At 37.8% G+C, this 21,958-nt stretch overlaps 1 protein-coding gene across 1 annotated transcript; it reads left to right on the forward strand.

The window, feature by feature from the left end:
- Positions 1-609: 609 nt before the first annotated feature.
- LOC106095080 (peritrophin-48) lies at positions 610-13,645 on the forward strand. Its single transcript, XM_013262322.2, has 3 exons — positions 610-696; positions 12,072-12,637; positions 12,709-13,645. Exons 1-3 carry the CDS (start codon positions 690-692, stop codon positions 13,435-13,437), a joined length of 1,302 nt encoding a protein of 433 aa, XP_013117776.2. The 5' UTR covers positions 610-689; the 3' UTR covers positions 13,438-13,645.
- The last annotated feature ends 8,313 nt before the right edge of the window (positions 13,646-21,958 follow it).

Consider the following 21,958-nt stretch of genomic DNA (forward strand, 5'->3'; position numbering starts at 1 on the left):
TACTTTAAAAAGTATCACATATATTCCAACTCTTTTAGGACTTTTGATACTAGTTTCATTTTTATTTATTTATTTTTTTAATTTCTTAAAGAAAACACTTTCAGCCTATTCTAATCAATATATAATTTCTATTTAACAAAAATATTGCACAATTGATAGACAATTTTACGAATGCTTTAGTAAAATACCTTTTACTTATAAACTAATCTAATGAAAATAGATATTAGTCTGCACAGCGAAAATTTGTTTACGCTTTGGGTTTCCCATTAAGTCCACTTTTCTATTGGCCAAGACTTTTTATCATTAGAGGAAATTAGAATTTGTCTTTTTCCTCTATTAAATTCATTAAAATAAGTATGTCTCTAAAGACTTCGTTCAGACATAATCTTATCGGAATATGATACAAAACATTTGAATTCTTAGAAAAAAGATTAGCAAGTCAACTAGGTGCCAGCCATCCAATATTCGTCTACCCTATCGCTTGCTGTGACCAAAAATGCTATGTTTGTATTAATTAGTAATGGGTGAGAAGAAGGAAACCCCAAAATAATTTCACCAATTGCCAAAATGCCCTGATATAAAAAGAGGTACTTTTGAATAAATTAAAACAGTATCATTGAGACATACCTTCGATCAATACCTAATAGAAAAAACGAATTAGTGAGAACTTGAGTTCTACAATTGCGAAAATGAGGAGTAAGTAGTGGGTGAAAATAAAGGAATAAGTGTGATACAACAACTATAAAAAAAGGATAAAAGTTAAAAAAATACAAAAAAATGAAAAAAATTCTAGTGAATTGATCATAATACAAAACGGCATACTTGGCCTTGGCATACAAAAATATGAAGACAAGGATATTGGAGGAACTACTGCTTTCAACACTACGAATTTCATCGAAATTGAATGAAAAAATGAAAAAGGGGCCATGTGTCCTGGCACCTTTTTCAAATGCCTTGAAAATCAAATGAAAAATAAACCTTCTGTTCCCTCAAAAATTACCTCGGGAGTTTGTTTCATATGGACGCTACATCAATAAGTAGACCAATGTATTGTACATCAAACAATGTGAATAGGGGTTAATGAAAGTCACTACTACAAAGTCCCTTAAACTTAAAATGAAAAGGACTTTGTTGGTGCCTTCAAGGAGACAAATCGATCTTTTCATTTAACCTGCTAATGGAAATCAAATTAAATTCCAAGTTTCCTTTTACTCCGGAATCTTTTTTTTTTTCAAAAGTAAAATTTTTCCAATCGCTTCAGTCTCAAATTTCTTTAGTACAGTCACTATGACCGAATTCCAAGGACTTGCAGTTTGAAGTCGACATTGAAAATTGTAAGAGTTTGGAACGGGAACCTAGCAATGAACCTGCTATAGGAAGGTATTCTCGCTACGGTGGCGTTCTGTCTGGCACGTTACTTCCAAGGGGACCCCTTAGAGTATAGCTTTGTATTCCCTGATTTAGATTAAAGCTATAAACAACATTTAAGTACCTGGAAAATGGAGAGTATACTGTCTGTTTTAGCTGTGGTATCACAATCGACTACAAATTATTTAAAAAGTGTGTAAAGGATCGGCACTATTATCTAAACTATTGTAACATTATCTATGAATACCAGTTTGCCGGGAAGAGTATGAAGAAATGTACGAGCTTTGCTGATCAGCAATTTATATTTTAAATTAAACATCCAAAAACGTTATAAGCAATTGTAGGTGGTTAACACTGCGCTTAATAGATTGACGGTAACCATAGTACATTGGTTAATACTGTGTCTGCCTATTACACTAAAAATCGAATTCTGGCAAGAACAATATAAAAATGTATCGGTGGCAGTCATACTTGCCATCTAAAACTCTACAAGAGTTTTCGTTTAACGGCAAGTCATCTACCTACTATTCAATACTTAACCCTATCCAAAAACTATCTTTATTACATAGACATCTCTACGGATGGTTACAAACTAGACGACGACTCGAAAGATCTAGAACTGATAAAATCGAAAAGTTTCAAGGAAGTGGTGAATGGCTCAGAAATAATGTCAAAACGACGATTGGCATTAATATCTTCTCAGACAGCCAGGCAGTCAATAAATCCCTGAAGAACCTACTTCTGAACACAAAACCCGCCCTCGACTGTCGCAGACCTCTCACTCATTCCAGGGAAACTGATATCTGAGGGTATGCCTCTAGTGACATGTAAACTAAGTTTTCATGATAAGGTCCTGTGCATTACAAAACTATGTGGCCTAATCTAGACTTGAAGAGGTCTACCGCTTTGTGGTCACTGGCTAAAACAGGCTTCTCAGTCATTGTGTCCGCAATGACAGGTCACTGTCTAATCGGTAAACATGCTGATAGACTGAAGGTTACTAGTAACGACTTTTGCAAAAGCTGTGAGGACGTCGATGAAGAAGAGACTATAGAACAACTTCTGTGCGTGTGTTCCGCAGAGGCAGTCAGCAGGAGATCCACGTTAGGTTCTCATTTCTTGGCGAACCTGTCTGATTTAGCGGATGTGAACGTTCGCCCAACGGCAAATTGTTTGGCTTTTTAAAGCGATCTGGATCTTTCAACGGTAGCAACTAGAAGGCATCTTCCTTCTTCTGTTTCTGCGGTATCACAATGGACGAAAACGGTCTGCCGAAGTCATGGTAGTGATCTAATGCCTAAAGCTAGCCGTTCGAAATTTTGCACAGATACTTTTTATTGGCCTAGGTCCTTGGGTGTTGCAATTAGGCCATATTAGTTCTTATAAACCGATCCCCGGTTTTGATTTTTGAGCCGCTATAAGCATCAATTTTCATCCGATTTCGCTGAAATTTGGTACATATGTGCCAACTATTCTCCGAACCATATAAACTTATCGCCGGTTTTGACTACTTGAGGTGATTTCCTACCCTAAAAACCCCAATTTATATCGCCAACCAGATAGGTGCATAAATATTTATAAATACCATCTAAACTGATCACCGGACTTAACATCTTGAGCTACTAGAAGCCCTTTTTTGCCCTGATATTTGGAACGTGAATATTGGTGTGTCCTCCAATATTTACAACGAATCCTATCCCGAAAGGCTCATAAATAGACATATGGCCCTTAAAATCAATACCGATTGGTAGTTATAAAAAATGGAATGCACATTTTAATTGAATTAACAAGGGCACATTTTTAATAGAAATGGGTACCCAATATTCGGCCCCGCCGAACTAAACACAGCTTTACTTGTTTTTCTTAAAGCAAGGATTACGCACACTATGCCTTATATTGCCGAGTTTACATAATCCTCCATATGATGCCATTGATCTTATGATTCTGCATATGTTGGGTGTGTTGCAACAAAGATCGCCATGAGAATGAAGGAGTCATGGCGCTCCTCTTACTTTGGCCATTCTTCTTTCCTGCGGGGGGATTGTGTTGCCGCGTGGCCCCATATGCGCTGCACTGATTATATTCCATGGAAGTCCTTCCTTGTTGATGGGTTGGAAAGAGCTTCTTTGAACCATGGGAAGGGTGTCAGCCTCTGCTGGATCCTAGGCCATGAAGGTATGGAGGGGAACGAAGCGGCAGACGAGCTGGCCAGGAATGGATCGCTGATTGACTCAGATCTTGCTATGAAATCAGTGTGACCTGCACTGTGCGAGCTTTTTGGTAGGGTGGACGCCTCCTACGATGACTTCGCGAATAAGGTATAGGCTGGTGCTGTATTTTTTTGGGTGTCAAAGGCCACGAGCATGACTTAGGATTGCTAAAAGGAATCCTGCAACGTCCGGCCTTCGACGTCGCGCTGGGTGCATTGAGAAACAGACTTCTGCAACTTGTGCAATGACGAGCAGGAGTTGGAGACAGTCGAGCATTTTTTGAGAGACTGCCCCGCAATTACGGGGAAAAGACATAGGATCTTTCCGAGCCTGGATTCGGAATCTACAGATTCCATACTTTCTTATCATTCTGGATTTCCGTAGAGGCCAGAGTTGGCTGACAGGACCATGTCTTAATTTGCTTACTGGGCCTTTCTATCGATGAGTTATTATTTTTTTTTTTGTTTTTTGCTTCTGGCGTGTCCTCCAAACTAACTTATCAATGTAGGTTGTGGGGGTTTGGAAATGGACCATATCGGTCCAGATCGATATAGTCGATCCCACGTTTTGACATCTTGATCCCGCACAAGCCACAATTGTTATCCGATTTGGCATAAACTGCTCGATTTCCAACAACCGTTCCAAGTACGCCCCGAATCGGTCTATAACCTCATATTGCTCTCATATTAACCGATCTCCCGATTCGACATCTTGAGCCCCTGAAAGCCGCAATTATTGTTCGATTTGGCTGAAATTTTGAACGAAGTGTTTTTTTTATAACTACCAACAAACAACTCAAAAGCACCCCATACCGGTCTATAAACTATTTAATATAGCTCCTATATAAATCGATCTACCGATTAGTCTGCTACGGCTGCTGGAAGCTTTAAGTTTTGCTTGATTTTTTGAAAATTTGGTACGTAACGTACCCGTATACCCTTTAACTAGGTTCACTTCACTACATTTTTGCAGAGTCCATGGTGGTGTGTTCCCAAGATTTGACCCGGACGAAATAGCAATTTTTAGTTGTTTGATATGTCTATTATAGAATAGGGGGTATTTTCAAACGTCCATTCCGTTTGTAGGCTACTGTAGCGCACAGGTTAGCGTGTATGATGCTGAACGCATGGGTTTCTATCCTGGTGAGAACATCCCAAAAATTTTCAGAAATCTTTATCCCCCCCTAATGCTGACGACATTTGTGAGGCAACTTCTCCACAAAGAGGTGTCGCATTGCGGCACAACGCACCCCTCTTAGTGTATTCGTTGGACAAAAATAGTTAAAGTTAACATAGAGCTCTAAAATTTTTCACAGAGGTATATTTAAGCGTTATATAGAAAAAGGCGGAGTATGGTCCAAATCGGCCTATAACCTGATATAGCTCCCATATAAACCGATCTCCCGATTTAACTTCTTGAGCCCCCAAAGGTCACAATTATTACCCGATTTGTCTGAAATTTTGCATGACGACATTTAAAAATAATAACAAAAACTACCACAAGTATGGTCCAAATCGGCTTATAAGCTGATATAGCTGATATAGCTCCCCTATAAAGCGATTCCCCGATTTTACATTAAGCCTCCAGCGGGTGCAATTATTATCCGATTTGGCTGAAATTTTGCACAATGACTTCTGCTATGACTCTCAAAAACTCCGCCAAGAATGCTCTAATTCAGTATATAACCTGATATAGCTCCCATATAAACCAAACTCTTGCTTTGAGTTCTTAAGCCTAAAGAAGGCGTTTAGTTACAACTTTATTCCTAAATTGTGTTTATTCCTAATGTGCGTCCCACCATAGGATGGGGGTTTACAAATTTCGTCATTGCTTTTGTAATTCCTCGAAATATTCGTCCAAGACCCCATAAAGTATATATATTCTTGATCGTCATGACATTTTAAGTCGATTTAGCCATGTCCGTCCGTCTGTGCGTAAAGCTGTGAGTAAAGCTAGTAGCTTCTTATTAGGGTAGATCGGTTGAGCTTGCAAATGGGAAACATAGGTTCATATTCTTCAGCCACTAGAGGGCTCAATTCTTATACGATTAGGCTGAAATTTCGCACGAGATGTTTTGTTATAACTTCTAATAACTGTGCTAAGAATTGTTGAAATCGGTCAATAACCTAATATAGCTGTCATATGAACCGGTCTGGGGTTTTGACTTCTAGCGCCGCTAGAAGGCACAATTCCTATCCGATTCGGATATATTATTTCTTGATCCCCTAAAAGGTGCAATTCTTATTCGAATTGGCTGAAATTTTACATAATGACTTCCACTATGGTCTCCAACATTCAATTCAATTATGGTCCGAATTGGACCATAGCTTAATAAAGCTTTAGTGGCATAGCAATTCGTTTCTATTATCCTTTGTTTACCTAAAAAGAGATACCGGAAAAAGAACTCGACAAATGCGATCCATGATTGAGGGTAAATAAAATTCCGCCCGGCCGAACTTAGAACGCTTTTAGTTAGTTGTTAGTTTTACTGACTTCTGGCATTTATGTTATGCTTTGGATTTATGGTGGCGAAAATTTTTGTAGAATATTTTGATATGCTAGAAGCCCAATTTAAAGGAGTTTTTAACCCTGTTTCCAAAGAAGAACCGAAAATTATTATTTTACAAAATAATCCAAAATATTGAATTGGTGTAAGTTCGTGCCGCTTTTTGCATTTTCGTTTCAGGACACTTCACTAAAGAACACTGAAAACGAATTAGAGCGACCCTAGTCGGTACTTTTACATCCACTCTGCTGAAAATTTCAATTTTGACAGTTATTGTTTTATTTTTGCCTGTTATTTAAAACTAAAGGTACTAACCATATGTTCATATCTGTGACATCCGTCGTTGACAAATGAGCTTTCAGTTATGTCCTCTTTAAGATCTTAATCTATATTGTTACCCCAATTAAAAAGATCCATTTTGCTAACATAAACAAACATTTTATTTTTTTGGAAGGATTATAAAAATATGTAGCACTCATTTGTGAAAAAACCTTCGTACGAAAACATCGATTAATTGAAGGGGGACCTGAAACATAAATATTTTTTTAAATCTTCCTATTTGAAGGGTTTTTTAGAAGATTAGATTCCATTTTTACAGTTTTACCGTTTTGTCCACCGGGACAACACTGTGCGCCGTTCGGTTTGGCTATAAAAATCATGTCTGTCCGTCTTTTGTAATCACACTAAAGCCTTTAAAAATTTAACCATTGTGCTGGAATTTAGCAAAGATTTAGGGTCTTGCATAATCATGTAAAATTAAATTATTAAATTAATTATTAAATTATTATTAATTAAATTAATTAATTAATTAATTAAATTATTATTATTAAATAGAAAAAAAGTTATTACATTTTTTTTTGGTAGCGGCTTTCATCAGCCACCCTGTAGATTAAGTTCTTGAAAGGGTCAAATTGAACCATATCGCGACATGGTGGCCATATTGACCGAAGTCCCGATTTAGGGTCTTGAGCCCACAAAAGACGCATTTATTATGCTATCGATCGGTGAGATATTCTAAGTCTCCCGACATCTTTTCCAAATCTAGTCCCGGTCGATCTATATTTAGGTATAGCTGTTAAATAGACTGGTCTAATGGCTTAAGGCCATTACCTGTGCATTTATAACACGATTTCACTGAAATTCGGAACAGTCCAGATTAAGGGTCATGAGCCCATAATAAGAGTATTTATTACCCTATTTTGGTGAAATAAGTTTTGGTAGACCCCTTCATTTTTATATCCCCCACTATAGGAGGGGGGTACACTAATTTCGTCATTCTGTTTGTAACTCCTCAAAATATTCGTATAGTATATATATATTTTTGATTGTCTTTACATTTTAAGACGATCAAGCCAAGTCCGGCCGTTCATCTGTGGGTCGAAAGCACGCTAACTTTCGATGAAGTAAAGCTATATTCGATTTAAATTAAATATTACATGAGATGTTTTGTTATGATTTCAACAACAGTGAAAAGTATGGTATAAATCGATTCATAACCTGATATAGCTGAAAATCTAAGTCGATCGGGGGTCTTGAATTCTTGGGGCACTGAAGGGCAAAATTCTTATCCGAATTAGCTGAAATTTTGCACGACGTATTTAGTTTTTACTTCTAAAAACAGTGCTAAATATGGTTAAAATCCCTCTATATCCTGACATAGCTCCCATATAAACCGATCTTGAGTCTTGGCTTCTTCAGCCTCTTGAAGGCGCAATGTCTTTCCCATTTGGCCGAAATTTTTCAAAAGGTGTTCTGTTATGACTTCCAACAAATGTGCTAAGTATGGTTGAAATCGGTTTATAACCTGATATAGCTGTCATATAAACCTATCTGGAGTCTTGACTCTAGATGACGCAATTCTTATCCGATTTGGCTAAAATTGGACATAGCGTGTTTCGTTATGACTTCCAATAACTGTTTTAAATCGGTCCACGTTTTAATATAGGTGCCATATAAACCGATCTTGAATCTTGAATTCTTGATCCACCAGAGGACGCAATTCTTATCCAATTTGGCTGAAATTGCATGACGTTTTTTGTTATGACTTTCAACAAGTGTGCCAAACATGGTTCAAGTCGGTGCATAAAGTTATATAGCTGCCGATCTGGGATTTTGATTCCTTGAGACTCTTGAGGGTGCAATTATTATCCGATTTCGCTAAACAACGTACAACGTCTTCTCCCACAACCTTCAACATACGTGTTATATATGGTCTGAAAGTTCTATAGCCTAATAAAGCTCCCATATAAACAAACCGATTTCCCGGTTATGCTTCTTGAGCCCCTAAAGGGGGCAATTCTTATTCGAATTGGCTGAATTTTTACACAATGACTTTTATTATGGTCTCCAACATTCAATTCTATTATGGTCCGAATCGAACCATAACTTGATATATCTCCAGCAATTCTTTTCTTTTATCCTTTATTTGCCTAAAAAGATATAACGCGAAAAAAACTCGACGAATGCGAGCCATTTAAGGTACAAGCCCAAAAAGGTGCATTTTTACGCGATTCCGCCGAAATTTGACACAGTAAGTTTTTGAAGACCCCTACAAATTTTTGTCGCATGTGGCCCAGAACGGAACATATTTGGAAATATTTTCCGATTTAAGGTAATAAACACGCAGAAGGCGCATTTTTCAGGCCACCGTGCTGCAGAAGTTAGCACGTCCACCTGTGATGACGAATGCCTGGGTTCATAATTATTATTATACACTCCACCATAGGATGGGGTGTATACTTATTTCGTCATTCTGTTTGTAACTACTCGAAATATTCGTCTGAGACCCAATAAAATGTATATATTCTTGATCGTCGTGACATTTTATGTCGATCTAGCCATGTCCGTCCGTCGAAAGCACGCTAACTTCCGAAGGAGTAAAGCTACCCGCTTGAAATTTTGCACAAATACTTCTTATTAGTGTAGGTCGATTGGCATTGTAAATGGGCCATATCGGTCCATGTTTTGATATAGCTGCCATATAAACCGATCTTGGGTCTTGACTTCTTGAGCCTCTAGAGTGCACAATTCTTATCCGATTGGAATGAAATTTTGAACGACGTGTTTTGTTATGATATTCAACAACTGTGCCGAGTACGGTTTAAATCGGTCTATAACCTGATATAGCTGCCATATAAACCGATCTGGGGTCTTAATTTCTTGAGCGTCTAGAGTGCACAATTCTTATCCGATTGGAATGAATTTTTGCACGACGTGTTTTGTTATGATATCCAAAAACTGTGCCAAGTATGGTTCAAATCGGTCCATAACCTGATATAGCTGTCATATAAACCGATCTTGGGTCTTGACTTCTTGAGCCTCTATAGGGCGCAATTCCTATCCGATTCGAATGAATTTTGGCACGAAGTATTTTGTTATGATATCCAATAACTGTGCCAAGTATGGTTCAAATGGGTACATAACCTGATATAGCTGTCATATAAACAGATCTGTGGACTTGACTTCTTGAGCTTCTAATGGGCGCCATTCCTATCCGATTTGGCTGAAATTTTGCATGACGTATTTTATTCTTACTTTCCACTACTGTGTCAAATATGGTTCAAATCAGTTAATAACCTGATATAGCTGTCAAATAAACCGATCTGGGATTTTGACTTCTTGAGCCTCTAGAGGTCGCAATTATTATCCGATTTGCCTGAAATTTTTATACGGCGGATTCTCTCATGACCATCAATATACGTGTTTATTATGGTCTGAATCGGTCTATAGCCCGATACAGCTCCCATATAAATCGATCTCTCTATTTTACTTCTTGAGCCCCAAAGGCCGCAATTCTTATTCGAATTGGCTGACAATTTACACAGGTCTCCAACATATAATTTAATTGTGGTCCGATCCGGACCATATCTTGATATCGCTCTAATAGCAGAGCAAATCTTTTGTTATATCCTGATTTGCCTAAGAAGAGATGCCGGGAAAAGAACTCGACAAATGCGATCCATGGTGGAGGGTATATAAGATTCGGCCCGGCCGAACTTAGCACGCTGTTAACTTGTTGTTTTTATTAAGGTTCATTTTGTTTTTGTTAAGGGTCTTAAATCAACAAAGCCTCTTATGTTATCCTAAAATGTTTATATCGGTGAAATTTGGAACAGTGCGTTCTATTAGACATCTTAACATCCATGTCAAATATGGTACTGGTCGGACTATATTTAGGTATAGCCGATCTCCCGGTACAGGGCCTAAAGGCCATAACAGACGCATTTATAACCCGATTTCGCTTAAATTTAGAATAGTGAGTTGAACCAGACATCCCGACATCCGTCCATATTTAGATATAGCTGCCATATCGACCGATCTGACGATTTATCTTAAAGTGATAAAAGCGCATTTGTTAAACGATTTTGCTAACATTTGGAACATTGCGTTCTGTTAGACCCTTGACATCCATGTCATATACGGCTCCGATCGGGCTATATTCAGTTATAGCTGCAATATAGACCGATCTGCTTATGTAGGGTTTTAAAACCATAACATGAGCATTTTTTTCCGGATTTCGGCTTAATACAGTGAGTTGTATTAAGCCTTCCGATATCCAAACCGAATATGGTGTAAGCCCATAAAAGGAGCATTTATTATCCGCTTTTGCTGAAATGGGCCAAATCAAACCATTTTCTGATATAACTATTGATACAGTGGAGTTCTAATAAAATAAATAAATTTAACCATGGAGGTGGGTATCCAAAGTTCAGCACGTTCGAACTTAATACGGTTTTAAATGCTTTTTTCGAGGTTGTGAAGGCTTCCAAGGTCGAAGGTTTTGTGAAAACGTGTCTGCGAAATTAATACGATACTAACCAAGTTCGACACTTTGCCACACTTTCTGTGTGATGGGTGTTTTGTCCACGCAACTAAAATTGCCTCCATGGGATACACATGTCCTCTGTGCACTTTTGGAAGTTGTGACGTTGGCTTTGAACGCTTAAGGCGCTATTACAAGGCATGTAGATGTTTTATGACATGCAACTTTTTGTATGCACATGTAATTGAAAATGTGTGACAAAATTGTCAACTTATATACGTTTCATCATTTTTGCTATCACACCTGCATGTTATTTTCATATGACATAACCTAAAAACTAGAGCAAAATCTGTATGCGTGTATGTTTTGTATGCGTAATAATTGTTAAAGTTGTGAGAAAGCTGGTTAAATCATAAATATGTGAAAACAAATTCATTTGGGGTGGCTTTCATTCGACTGACCACAAAAACAGCTGATTTTTTATGTTTTTGTCAAAAGGAATAGAGCACGCTCAATTTGAAAATAATTACATGTGTTATTTTGAAATGTGATTTTCATATGTTAGTTTCGTTTGTATCACACGACATGCACAACTCAAGATGTGCTAAATTTGACATGTCGTAGGACACATGGACAACTGCAATCGTCGTGTTGCGCCGAATTTTTATTAAAGTTTTTTTGCCTGTCAAAGCAAATGAGAAATCGAGGAAAGATTTTTTTTAAAAGATCTTTTACTTTCTATAAAGGAGTTTCGACTTTAAATGTTACTATGTTTCACTGAATATGTTTGCATGCTCCATGATTTTTGGTTATTCTGTCGTTTTCCAAATCATGTTTTCATTTACATGGAGACACCCAATAACTTCATCATATATACCAGAAGTACAACTGATTGTTTTGCTTAACCCTAGACATTTCCCTTTAGTATCTTACATGACATAGAGACTTGTTGGATTTAGTATGGTACAAAGTTGTATAAAAGCCTTGGTTATGAGTGGTGGCAATTCCCTCGGAACACCAGCCTGACTAGCCCCAGTGTGGAGACAGGAGATGACTGTTTTTACGCTTATAACGCCGGCTAATTCAAGCCTGGAAATTTAAATGTTTGTTTTATTTATATTTTACTTCCATCCTATCCTTTACATCAAACCTAATACACTTATATATATATATATATATATATATATATTTTTTTTTTTTTTTTTTTTTTTTTCAATCATTTCAGTCAAACACTTATTAGCCAGTGTGACTGTTTTAGTGGTTTTAACCGCTCATGGAGCATCTGCTACCTACAATGTAAGCGAATATTGCCAACTTGTAACACCAGGCACCAAATTGCCCAGTCTCGATTCGTGTCAAACCTACTACACATGCCAATCTGGTGGCGGTTACATTCCCAGCGCCTGCTCAGGCACGGAAAACTTCGACAAAAACAGCCAAAGCTGCAAGGCCTCATCCAACAGCGTATGTAACATTGGCCTGGACAATCCCTGTTCCAATGTGAAAACTGAAGGTTGGGTAACAAATCCTAACGATTGCACCGGATGGATCTACTGCAAGAATGGTGCTACTGCTGGTAGCGGTCCCTGTCCCAACGATCAAATGTTCAGCTACTCCAAACAACAATGTATCTATGGCAAATGCACCAACAACAATCAGGGTGGTGATGTTCAGATTGAAAACCTATGCGAGATTATGCCAAACTATGTATACTTTGGCGATTTCGAAGATTGCTCCGCCTGGCACACTTGCACGCCCGAATTGCAGAACGGCAATTGCAAAATTGGTTTGGTAAGAACAAATGAAAGCTTCACATTTTGAAAATAGCCTTAAACATTCTAAAAATTCTTCATGTATTTTAGGTATACAACACTATGAGGGGCATGTGCCTTATTGACGATGGAAACATGTGCAATCGCATTGTTAACCCAGATGGTCCACCCACTACCCCATGTACTTCCACCAACTCTGGTAAAAGCGTTGGTGATACCATGATCTGCTCCGTGTATTACGTCTGTAATGGCACTACATGGGTTAGGAATTCTTGTTCTACTATTGGCCAATATTATGATGCTCCCAGTGGCACCTGTATGAATCGCCAATTTGCTATACCTGAGGGTCCATGTAACCGTTGCCAATATGCCGGCGGTAAATGGGTGAATGCTGTAGATTCCGATTGCCAAGAATACCTTACCTGTAACTCGGACGGAGGCGTTGCTGCTACAGGCTCTTGCACCACCGGCCAATTCTTCAATGAAGCGCGACAGGCTTGTCTTTCCATCACCACTAATGACTTACCCAGCTACAAGATGAACAATGGTGCTTGCGGCAAAGCTTCCTGCACCACCACTACTCCTGGTGATGATGGAACAACAGAGTCTGATACTACTTGCGCTGATGATGATGAAGATTGCGTGGAAACCACCGAAGGCGATGGCGAAGGCGATGGCGAAGGCGATGGCGATGGCGATGGCGATGGCGATGGCGATGGCGATGGCGATGGCGATGGCGATGGCGATGGCGATGGCGAAGGCGATGGCGATGGCGATGGCGATGGCGATGGCGATGGCGATGGAGATGGAGATGAATGAATCTTCTGAAACCGCACCCATCGGTAATAAGTAATAAAATTAAAAAGTATTCTCACCTCTTTGGGAGATTAATTAAAAAGTATCATTTAATAAAAAAAAAAACATTAAATAAATATTTGTACAATGTTTCTGCATTAACAAAAAATCACATTTTAAATTTCCGAATCCAAATCATCCTATTATCAATAAAAATCGAAAAAACACAGTATCTTATATATAAAAATCAATTTGTGTTTGTTTGTTTGTATGTTTGTGTGTTCCTTATAGACTCAGAAACGGGTGAACCGATTTTCTTGAAATTTTCACAGATGGTGCATAATGACCCCGTGGTGAAAATAGGATACTACATTTTTTTATATCTGAAGGAGGGGCGGACCTTCCCCCTAACCCTAATTTTCAGAAACGCCAGATCTCGGAGATGGGTGGTGCGATTTAATCGAAATTTTGTATGCTCTCATATAGTACCCTAAAAATAAAAATTAGGTATCCAACTTTCGGAGGCCACCGTACCGCAGAGGTTAGCATGTCCGCCTATGACGCTGAACGCCTGGGTTCGAATCCTGGCGAGACCATTAGAAAAAAACAAAAATTTTCAGCGGTGGTTTTCCACTCCTAATGCTGGCAACATTTGTGAGGTACAATGCCATGTAAAACTTCTCTCCAAAGAGGTGTCGCACTGCGGCACGCCGTTCGGACTCGGCTATGAAAAGGAGGCCCCTTATCATTGAGCTTAAACTTGAATCGGCCTGCACTCATTGATATGTGAGAAGTTTGCCCCTGTTCCTTAGTGGAATGTTCATGGGCAAAATTTGCATTTTGCAATTTGCATTTGCATCCAACTTTCGGATGGGGTACCTAGGGGGGCTGTCCCAACATAAAACATATACTCACATCAACCACGACAATATGCGACTGAAATGAAAGGTATTTAGAATAGGAAAACGTATCTGATATTCAATTGTCGGACCAAGTGCTAGGGGGACCACCGCAAGCCCAAAACACCCCCCAAACAGGACTTATTTATTGACCATGGGAATATGGGGCTTAAATAAAAGGTATTTGCTAGTAGAATATGAATCTGATATCCAAATATGGGACCAAGTTTTTGGGGCCGCCTTTCACTAAAAACATCCCCCAAAGGGGACAAATTTACGACCATAGCAATATGGGGCTCAAATGAAAGGTCTTTGGGAGTAAAGCACGAATTTGATATCAATATTCGGGAAAAGTGTCTATGGGGCCACGCCACCCCCACAACACCACCCAAATAGTATGTACTTGCTGACTATTGTAATATGAGACCCAAATAAGAGGGTTTTTAAAGTGGAACACGAATCCGATATATATTTGCAAGGCCAACTCACTGAGTGGCCACCCATCCCCCAAAACACCCCCCAAGCCGGTCATGTTTGCCGACTATGGAAATATGGGGCTCAAATTAAAGGTATGTGGGAGTAGACCACATATCTCATATCAACATTAGGGGCCAACTGTCTAGCGGACGTATTTGCTGGCTTTTGCAATAAGGAGTTTAAATTAGATTATAAAACGAATTTGATATCCAATTTTGAGGGCAATGGCAATATGGGGTTCAAATAAATGATAAAGGGTGATTTTTTTAAGGTTAGGATTTTCATGCATTAGTATTTGACAGATCACGTGGGATTTCAGACATGGTGTCAAAGAGAAAGTTGCTCAGTATGCTTTGACATTTCATCATGAATAGACTTACTAACGAGCAACGCTTGCAAATCATTGAATTTTATTACCAAAATCAGTGTTCGGTTCGAAATGTGTTCATTCACCGTTCAGCGATGAGGCTCATTTCTGGTTGAATGGCTACGTAAATAAGCAAAATTGCCGCATTTGGAGTGAAGAGCAACCAGAAGCCGTTCAAGAACTGCCCATGCATCCCGAAAAATGCACTGTTTGGTGTGGTTTGTACGCTGGTGGAATCATTGGACCGTATTTTTTCAAAGATGCTGTTGGACGCAACGTTACGGTGAATGAACACATTTCGAACCGAACACTGATTTTGGTAATAAAATTCAATGATTTGCAAGCGTTGCTCGTTAGTAAGTCTATTCATGATGAAATGTCAAAGCATACTGAGCATCTTTCTCTTTGACACCATGTCTGAAATCCCACGTGATCTGTCAAATACTAATGCATGAAAATCCTAACCTCAAAAAAATCACCCTTTATATAGATATATGAGAATAGAGAACGTTGCTGATATATTTTCCGGGCTTAGTGTTTTGGGTACCACCCCAATCCCCAAAAACACATCTATATCTGGCATATTTACCGACCATGTCAATATGGAGACTAAATGAAAGGTATTGCGGGGTAGAGCAAGAATTTATACCCATTTTCGGGACCAATTTCCGGGACCCGTTTCAAAAAATACCCCACAAACAGCAAGTTTTTACTAACCAACGCAATATGGGGCTCAAATAAATGAATTTGGGAGTAGAATACGAATTTATTATCCAAATGTAGGACCATGTTAAATGAACTTAAAATATGTTAATGCACTTGTATTTTCAATAGCATCTTGTAATGGATATACTCCTTTAGAAAAGAGCCAAAATGTTTTGTAATGATTTTTTTACCCTCCACCATACGATGGGGGTATACTAAATTCGTCATTCTGTTTGTAACACCTCAAAATATGCGTCTACAACCCAATGAATTATATATATTCTTGATCGTCATGACATTCTTAGTCGATCTAGCCATGTCCGTCCGTCTGTCTGTCGAAAGCACGCTAACTTTCGAAGGAGTAAAGTTAGGCGCTTGAAATTTCGCACAAATACTTTTAATTAGTGTAGGTCGGTTGAGATTGTAAATGGGCCACGTTTTAATATAGCTGCCATATAAACCGATCTGGGATCTTGATTTCTTGAGCCTGTAGAGGACACAATTCTCGTCCGATTTGGTACAAATTTTGTGCAACCGCTTCTCTCATGACCTTCAACATACGTGTCTAATATGGTCTGAATCGATCCATAGCTTGATACAGCTCCCATATAAACCGATCTCCCGATTTTGCTCTTGAGCCCCTACAAGGCGCAATTCTTATCCGAATGGACTGAAATATTACAGAATGACTTCTGCAATGTTCAGCATTCAATTCATTTATGGTCCGAATGAGACTATAACTTGATATAGCTCCACTAACATAACAGTTCTTATTCATTATTATTTGTTTGCATTAAATGGTGGAGCGTATATAAGATTCGGCTCGGCCGAACTTAGCACGCTTTTACTTGTTTTCATTAATTTCCATTAAACAATTTTTTGGAGGATAAATGTTTCTTTTCTATCGTGCTTATTTCGTCATTCTGTTTGTAACACCTTGAAATATGCATCTAAGACCCCATAAAGTATATATATTCTTGATCGTCATGACATTTAATTTTCGAAGGAGTAAAGCTAGCCGCTTGAAATTTTGCACAAATACTTTTTATTAGTGTAGGTCGGTTTCGATTGTAAATGGGCCAGATCGGTCCATGTTTTGATGTAGCTGCCATATAAACCGATCTTTGGTCTTGATTTCTTGAGCCTCTAGAGTGCTCAATTCTGGTCTGATTAAACGGAAAATTTGCACATATTGTTTTTATATCATGTCCAACAACTGTGACGAGCATGGTTCAAATCGGTTCATAACCTGATAAAGGTGCTATGTAAACCAATCTGAGGTCTTGATGTCTTCAGCTTTTAGAGGACACAATTCTTATCCGATTTGGCTAAATTTTGCGCGTAGTGTTTTGTTATGATTTCCAACAACTGTGCTAAGTAAGGTTTAACTCAGTCTAAAACCTGGTATAGCTGCCATGTAAACCGATATTGGATCTTAACTTCTTGAGCAGCTAGAAGGCGCAATTCTCATCCAATTTCGCTGAAATTTTGCACGAAGTGTTTTATTATGCCCTTCAACAACTGTGGTAAGTATGGTTGAAACCGGTTTATAACCTGATATAGCTGTCATATAAACCTATCAGGGGTCTTGACTTATTGACTTGACTGTGCTAAGTATGGTTTCAATCGGTCCATGTTTTAATATAGGTGCCATATAAACCAATCTTGACTTCTTGAGGCACTAGAGGGCGAAATTCTTATCCGATTTGGCTAAAATTCGGCAAGGCGTGTCTCGTTATGACTTCCAATAACTGTACTAAGTATGGTTTAAATCAGTCCATGTTTTAATATAGGTGATATATAAACCGATCTTGAATCTTGACTTCTTGAGCCACTAGAAGGCGCAATTCTTACCCGATTTGGCTAAAATTGGGCATGGCGTGTTTCGTCATGACTTCCAATAACTGTGCTAAGTATGGTTTAAATCGGTCCATGTTTGATTATAGGTGCCATGTAAACCGAACTTGGATCTTGATTTCTCGAGCCGCCAGAGGGCGCAATTCTCATCCGATTTGGCTGAAATTTTGCACAAGTTGTTTTGTTATATCTTTCAACAACTGTGCTTAGTATGGCGCAAATCGATACATAACTTGATATAGCTGCCATATAGACCGATCTGAGATCTTGACTTCTTGCACCTCTAGAGGGCGCAGTCTTTATCCAATTTGCCTGAAATTTTGTACAACGGCTTCCTCTATAATCTTCGACATACATGTCAAATATGATCTGAATCTATCATGATACAGCTCCCATCTATAGCTTGATACAGCTCCCATATTCTTCTTGAGCTTCTTGAGCCCCTAAAAGGTGCAATTCTTATCCGAATGGACTGAAATATTACACAATGACTTCTACAATGTTCAGCATTCAAATCATTTTTGGTCCGAATCGGTCTACAACTTGATATAGCTCCAATAGCATAACCGTTGTTATTCATTATTCTTTGCACGCTCTTAATTGTTTTATTTGTGGGTTTAGTTTATTTGTCCGTGGCTGTGTCCTCCTCTATTGGACACAACCACAGACAAATAAAGTTCGGCCGGTCCGAATCTTATATACGCTCCACCATGCATATCATTTCTTAAGTTCTTTACGCGGTATCTCTTTTTAAGCAAATAAAGAATAATGAATAAGAACGGATATGCTATTGGAGCTATATCAAGTTGTACACCGATTTTTGTTGTTGTTGGACACACGTTTGTGTATTGTGGCGTGTTGATCGTTGGCTCTGGCTTTGTAATTTGGCAGTTTTGTATACTACTTGATAGAATACGGTTTGTTAAAGAGCAACGGAGAAAATGTTGACTATATCTATATATATGTATGTATATTTTATCTTCTTATATATAAAAATCAATTTATGTTTGTTTGTAGGTTTGTTTGTTTGTATGTTTGTGTGTTCCTTATAAACTCAGAAACGGCTGAACCGATTTTCTTGAAAATTTCACAGATGGTGCATAATGACCCCGTAGCGAAAATAGGGTACTACATTTCCCCTACTACCCTCCCCCTTACCCTAATTTTCAGAAACACCAGATCTCGGAGATGGATGATACGATTTAAGCGAAATCTTGTATGCTTTCAAATAGTACCCTAAAAATAAAAATTTGGTATCCAAATTTCTGATGGGGAACCTAAGGGGGCCGCCCCCACCCTAAAACCTACCAAACATATATAAGAACCAATCACGACAATATTGGACTTAAATGAAAGGTATTTAGGATAAGAAAACGTATCTGATAACCAATTGTCGGACCAAGTGCTAGGGGGACCACTCCAAGCCCCAAAACACTCCCAAAACAGGACTTATTTACTGACCATGGGAATATGGGGCTTAAATAAAAGGTATTTGAGTGTAGAATACGAATCTGATATCCAAATATGGGACCAAGTGTTTGGGGGGCCGCCTCTCACCAAAAACATCCCCCAAAGGGGACAAATTTACGACCATAGCAATATGGGGCTCAAATAAAAGGTCTTTGGGAGTAAAGCACCACTTTGATATCAATATTCGGGAAAAGTGTCTTTGGGGCTACGCCACCCCCATAACACCACCGAAATAGTAAGTATTTTCTGATACCCATTTTCGGGACCAATTTTCTAGGGGTCTACCCCTTACCCAAAATACCTCACAAACAGCAATTTTTTAGTGACCATCGCAGTATGGGGCTCAATTAAAGGTATTTGGTAGTAGAATACGAATTTGATACCCAAATGTAGGACCATGTATTTAGGGCATCACCCCTTTCCAAAAACACCCACAAAGGGAAAAAATTTTTCGACCATGCCTATATGTGGCTCAAATGAAAGGTATTTGAAATTAGAAAACGAATTTGATAACCTATTTTATGGCCATGTATTTGGGGGACGCCTCATCCTGTAAACTCCTCTTAAGCCAATGGCAATATGGGATTTAAATAAATGGTATTTGAGGGAAGATCACGATGCTGATATTTTTTCAGGGCCAAATATCTGGGGGACCACCTCTCCCCCGAAAACACCAGTAAATCAGAAATCATGAGTAGACGGGCTGAAATGAAGTATTTTAAGAATGGAGTACATCTTACATCCGAACTTAAATTGGTAGACCAATAAAGATCATATGGGATTCAGATAAAGGCACTTTTTGTTAAATTCTTAGACAAGTAAGCATGATATTTCACTAAAAGATCCTCGAAAATAAATATTCCAGGGAAACTTTTGTTCCATATAAAGTAAAAGAAGGCGCAGCGGAGCGGGCTCGGGTCAGCTAGTCTATATATATAAAAATGAATTTGTGTTTGTTTGTTTGTTTGTTTGTTTGTTTGTTTGTTTGTTTGTTTGTTTGTTTGTTTGTTTGTTTGTTTGTTTGTTTGTTTGTTTGTTTGTTTGTTTGTTTGTTTGTTTGTTTGTTTGTTTGTTTGTTTGTTTGTTTGTTTGTTTGTTTGTTTGTTTGTTTGTTTGTTTGTTTGTTTGTTTGTTTGTTTGTTTGTTTGTTTGTTTGTTTGTTTGTTTGTTTGTTTGTTTGTTTGTTTGTTTGTTTGTTTGTTTGTTTGTTTGTTTGTTTGTTTGTTTGTTTGTTTGTTTGTTTGTTTGTTTGTTTGTTTGTTTGTTTGTTTGTTTGTTTGTTTGTTTGTTTGTTTGTTTGTTTGTTTGTTTGTTTGTTTGTTTGTTTGTTTGTTTGTTTGTTTGTTTGTTTGTTTGTTTGTTTGTTTGTTTGTTTGTTTGTTTGTTTGTTTGTTTGTTTGTTTGTTTGTTTGTTTGTTTGTTTGTTTGTTTGTTTGTTTGTTTGTTTGTTTGTTTGTTTGTTTGTTTGTTTGTTTGTTTGTTTGTTTGTTTGTTTGTTTGTTTGTTTGTTTGTTTGTTTGTTTGTTTGTTTGTTTGTTTGTTTGTTTGTTTGTTTGTTTGTTTGTTTGTTTGTTTGTTTGTTTGTTTGTTTGTTTGTTTGTTTGTTTGTTTGTTTGTTTGTTTGTTTGTTTGTTTGTTTGTTTGTTTGTTTGTTTGTTTGTTTGTTTGTTTGTTTGTTTGTTTGTTTGTTTGTTTGTTTGTTTGTTTGTTTGTTTGTTTGTTTGTTTGTTTGTTTGTTTGTTTGTTTGTTTGTTTGTTTGTTTGTTTGTTTGTTTGTTTGTTTGTTTGTTTGTTTGTTTGTTTGTTTGTTTGTTTGTTTGTTTGTTTGTTTGTTTGTTTGTTTGTTTGTTTGTTTGTTTGTTTGTTTGTTTGTTTGTTTGTTTGTTTGTTTGTTTGTTTGTTTGTTTGTTTGTTTGTTTGTTTGTTTGTTTGTTTGTTTGTTTGTTTGTTTGTTTGTTTGTTTGTTTGTTTGTTTGTTTGTTTGTTTGTTTGTTTGTTTGTTTGTTTGTTTGTTTGTTTGTTTGTTTGTTTGTTTGTTTGTTTGTTTGTTTGTTTGTTTGTTTGTTTGTTTGTTTGTTTGTTTGTTTGTTTGTTTGTTTGTTTGTTTGTTTGTTTGTTTGTTTGTTTGTTTGTTTGTTTGTTTGTTTGTTTGTTTGTTTGTTTGTTTGTTTGTTTGTTTGTTTGTTTGTTTGTTTGTTTGTTTGTTTGTTTGTTTGTTTGTTTGTTTGGACTCAAATTAAAGGAGAGTAGAAAACGAATCTGATATCCAATTGCGGAACTAAGTGTTTTGTGGGTCACCCCACCACTATAAAACCCCTCAAATCGGACATATTTACCAATCTTAAATGAAAGGTCTTTAAGAATAGAGCACGAAATTGGGACACTTTGTCCCAAAAGTGAAAGTCATTTTGATGGGTCCACCACACGCCAAGAAGGACTTTAACTGACCATTGCAATGTGGGATTTAAATAAAAAATCCATAGGAAAATTGGAATACATTTGCAATTACAATGGCGCAGAAATGTTCAAATTTAGATTACTTCTCTCCAACATAGCATAATCGGGCGCAGCAGAGCGGGCCGGGCTCAGCTAGTCTTATATATAAATATCAATTTGTGTTTGTTTGTAGGCTTGTTTGTGTGTTCCTTATAGACTCAGAAACGGCTGAACCGATTTTCTTGAAATTTTCACAGATGGTGCTTAATGACCCCGTGGTGAAAATAGGGTACGACATTTTTTGGTATCTGAAGGGGAGGCCGATCCTCCCGCT

This window comes from Stomoxys calcitrans, chromosome 1 (assembly GCF_963082655.1).
Source record: "Stomoxys calcitrans chromosome 1, idStoCalc2.1, whole genome shotgun sequence".
NCBI classification, from domain to species: Eukaryota; Metazoa; Arthropoda; class Insecta; order Diptera; family Muscidae; genus Stomoxys; species Stomoxys calcitrans.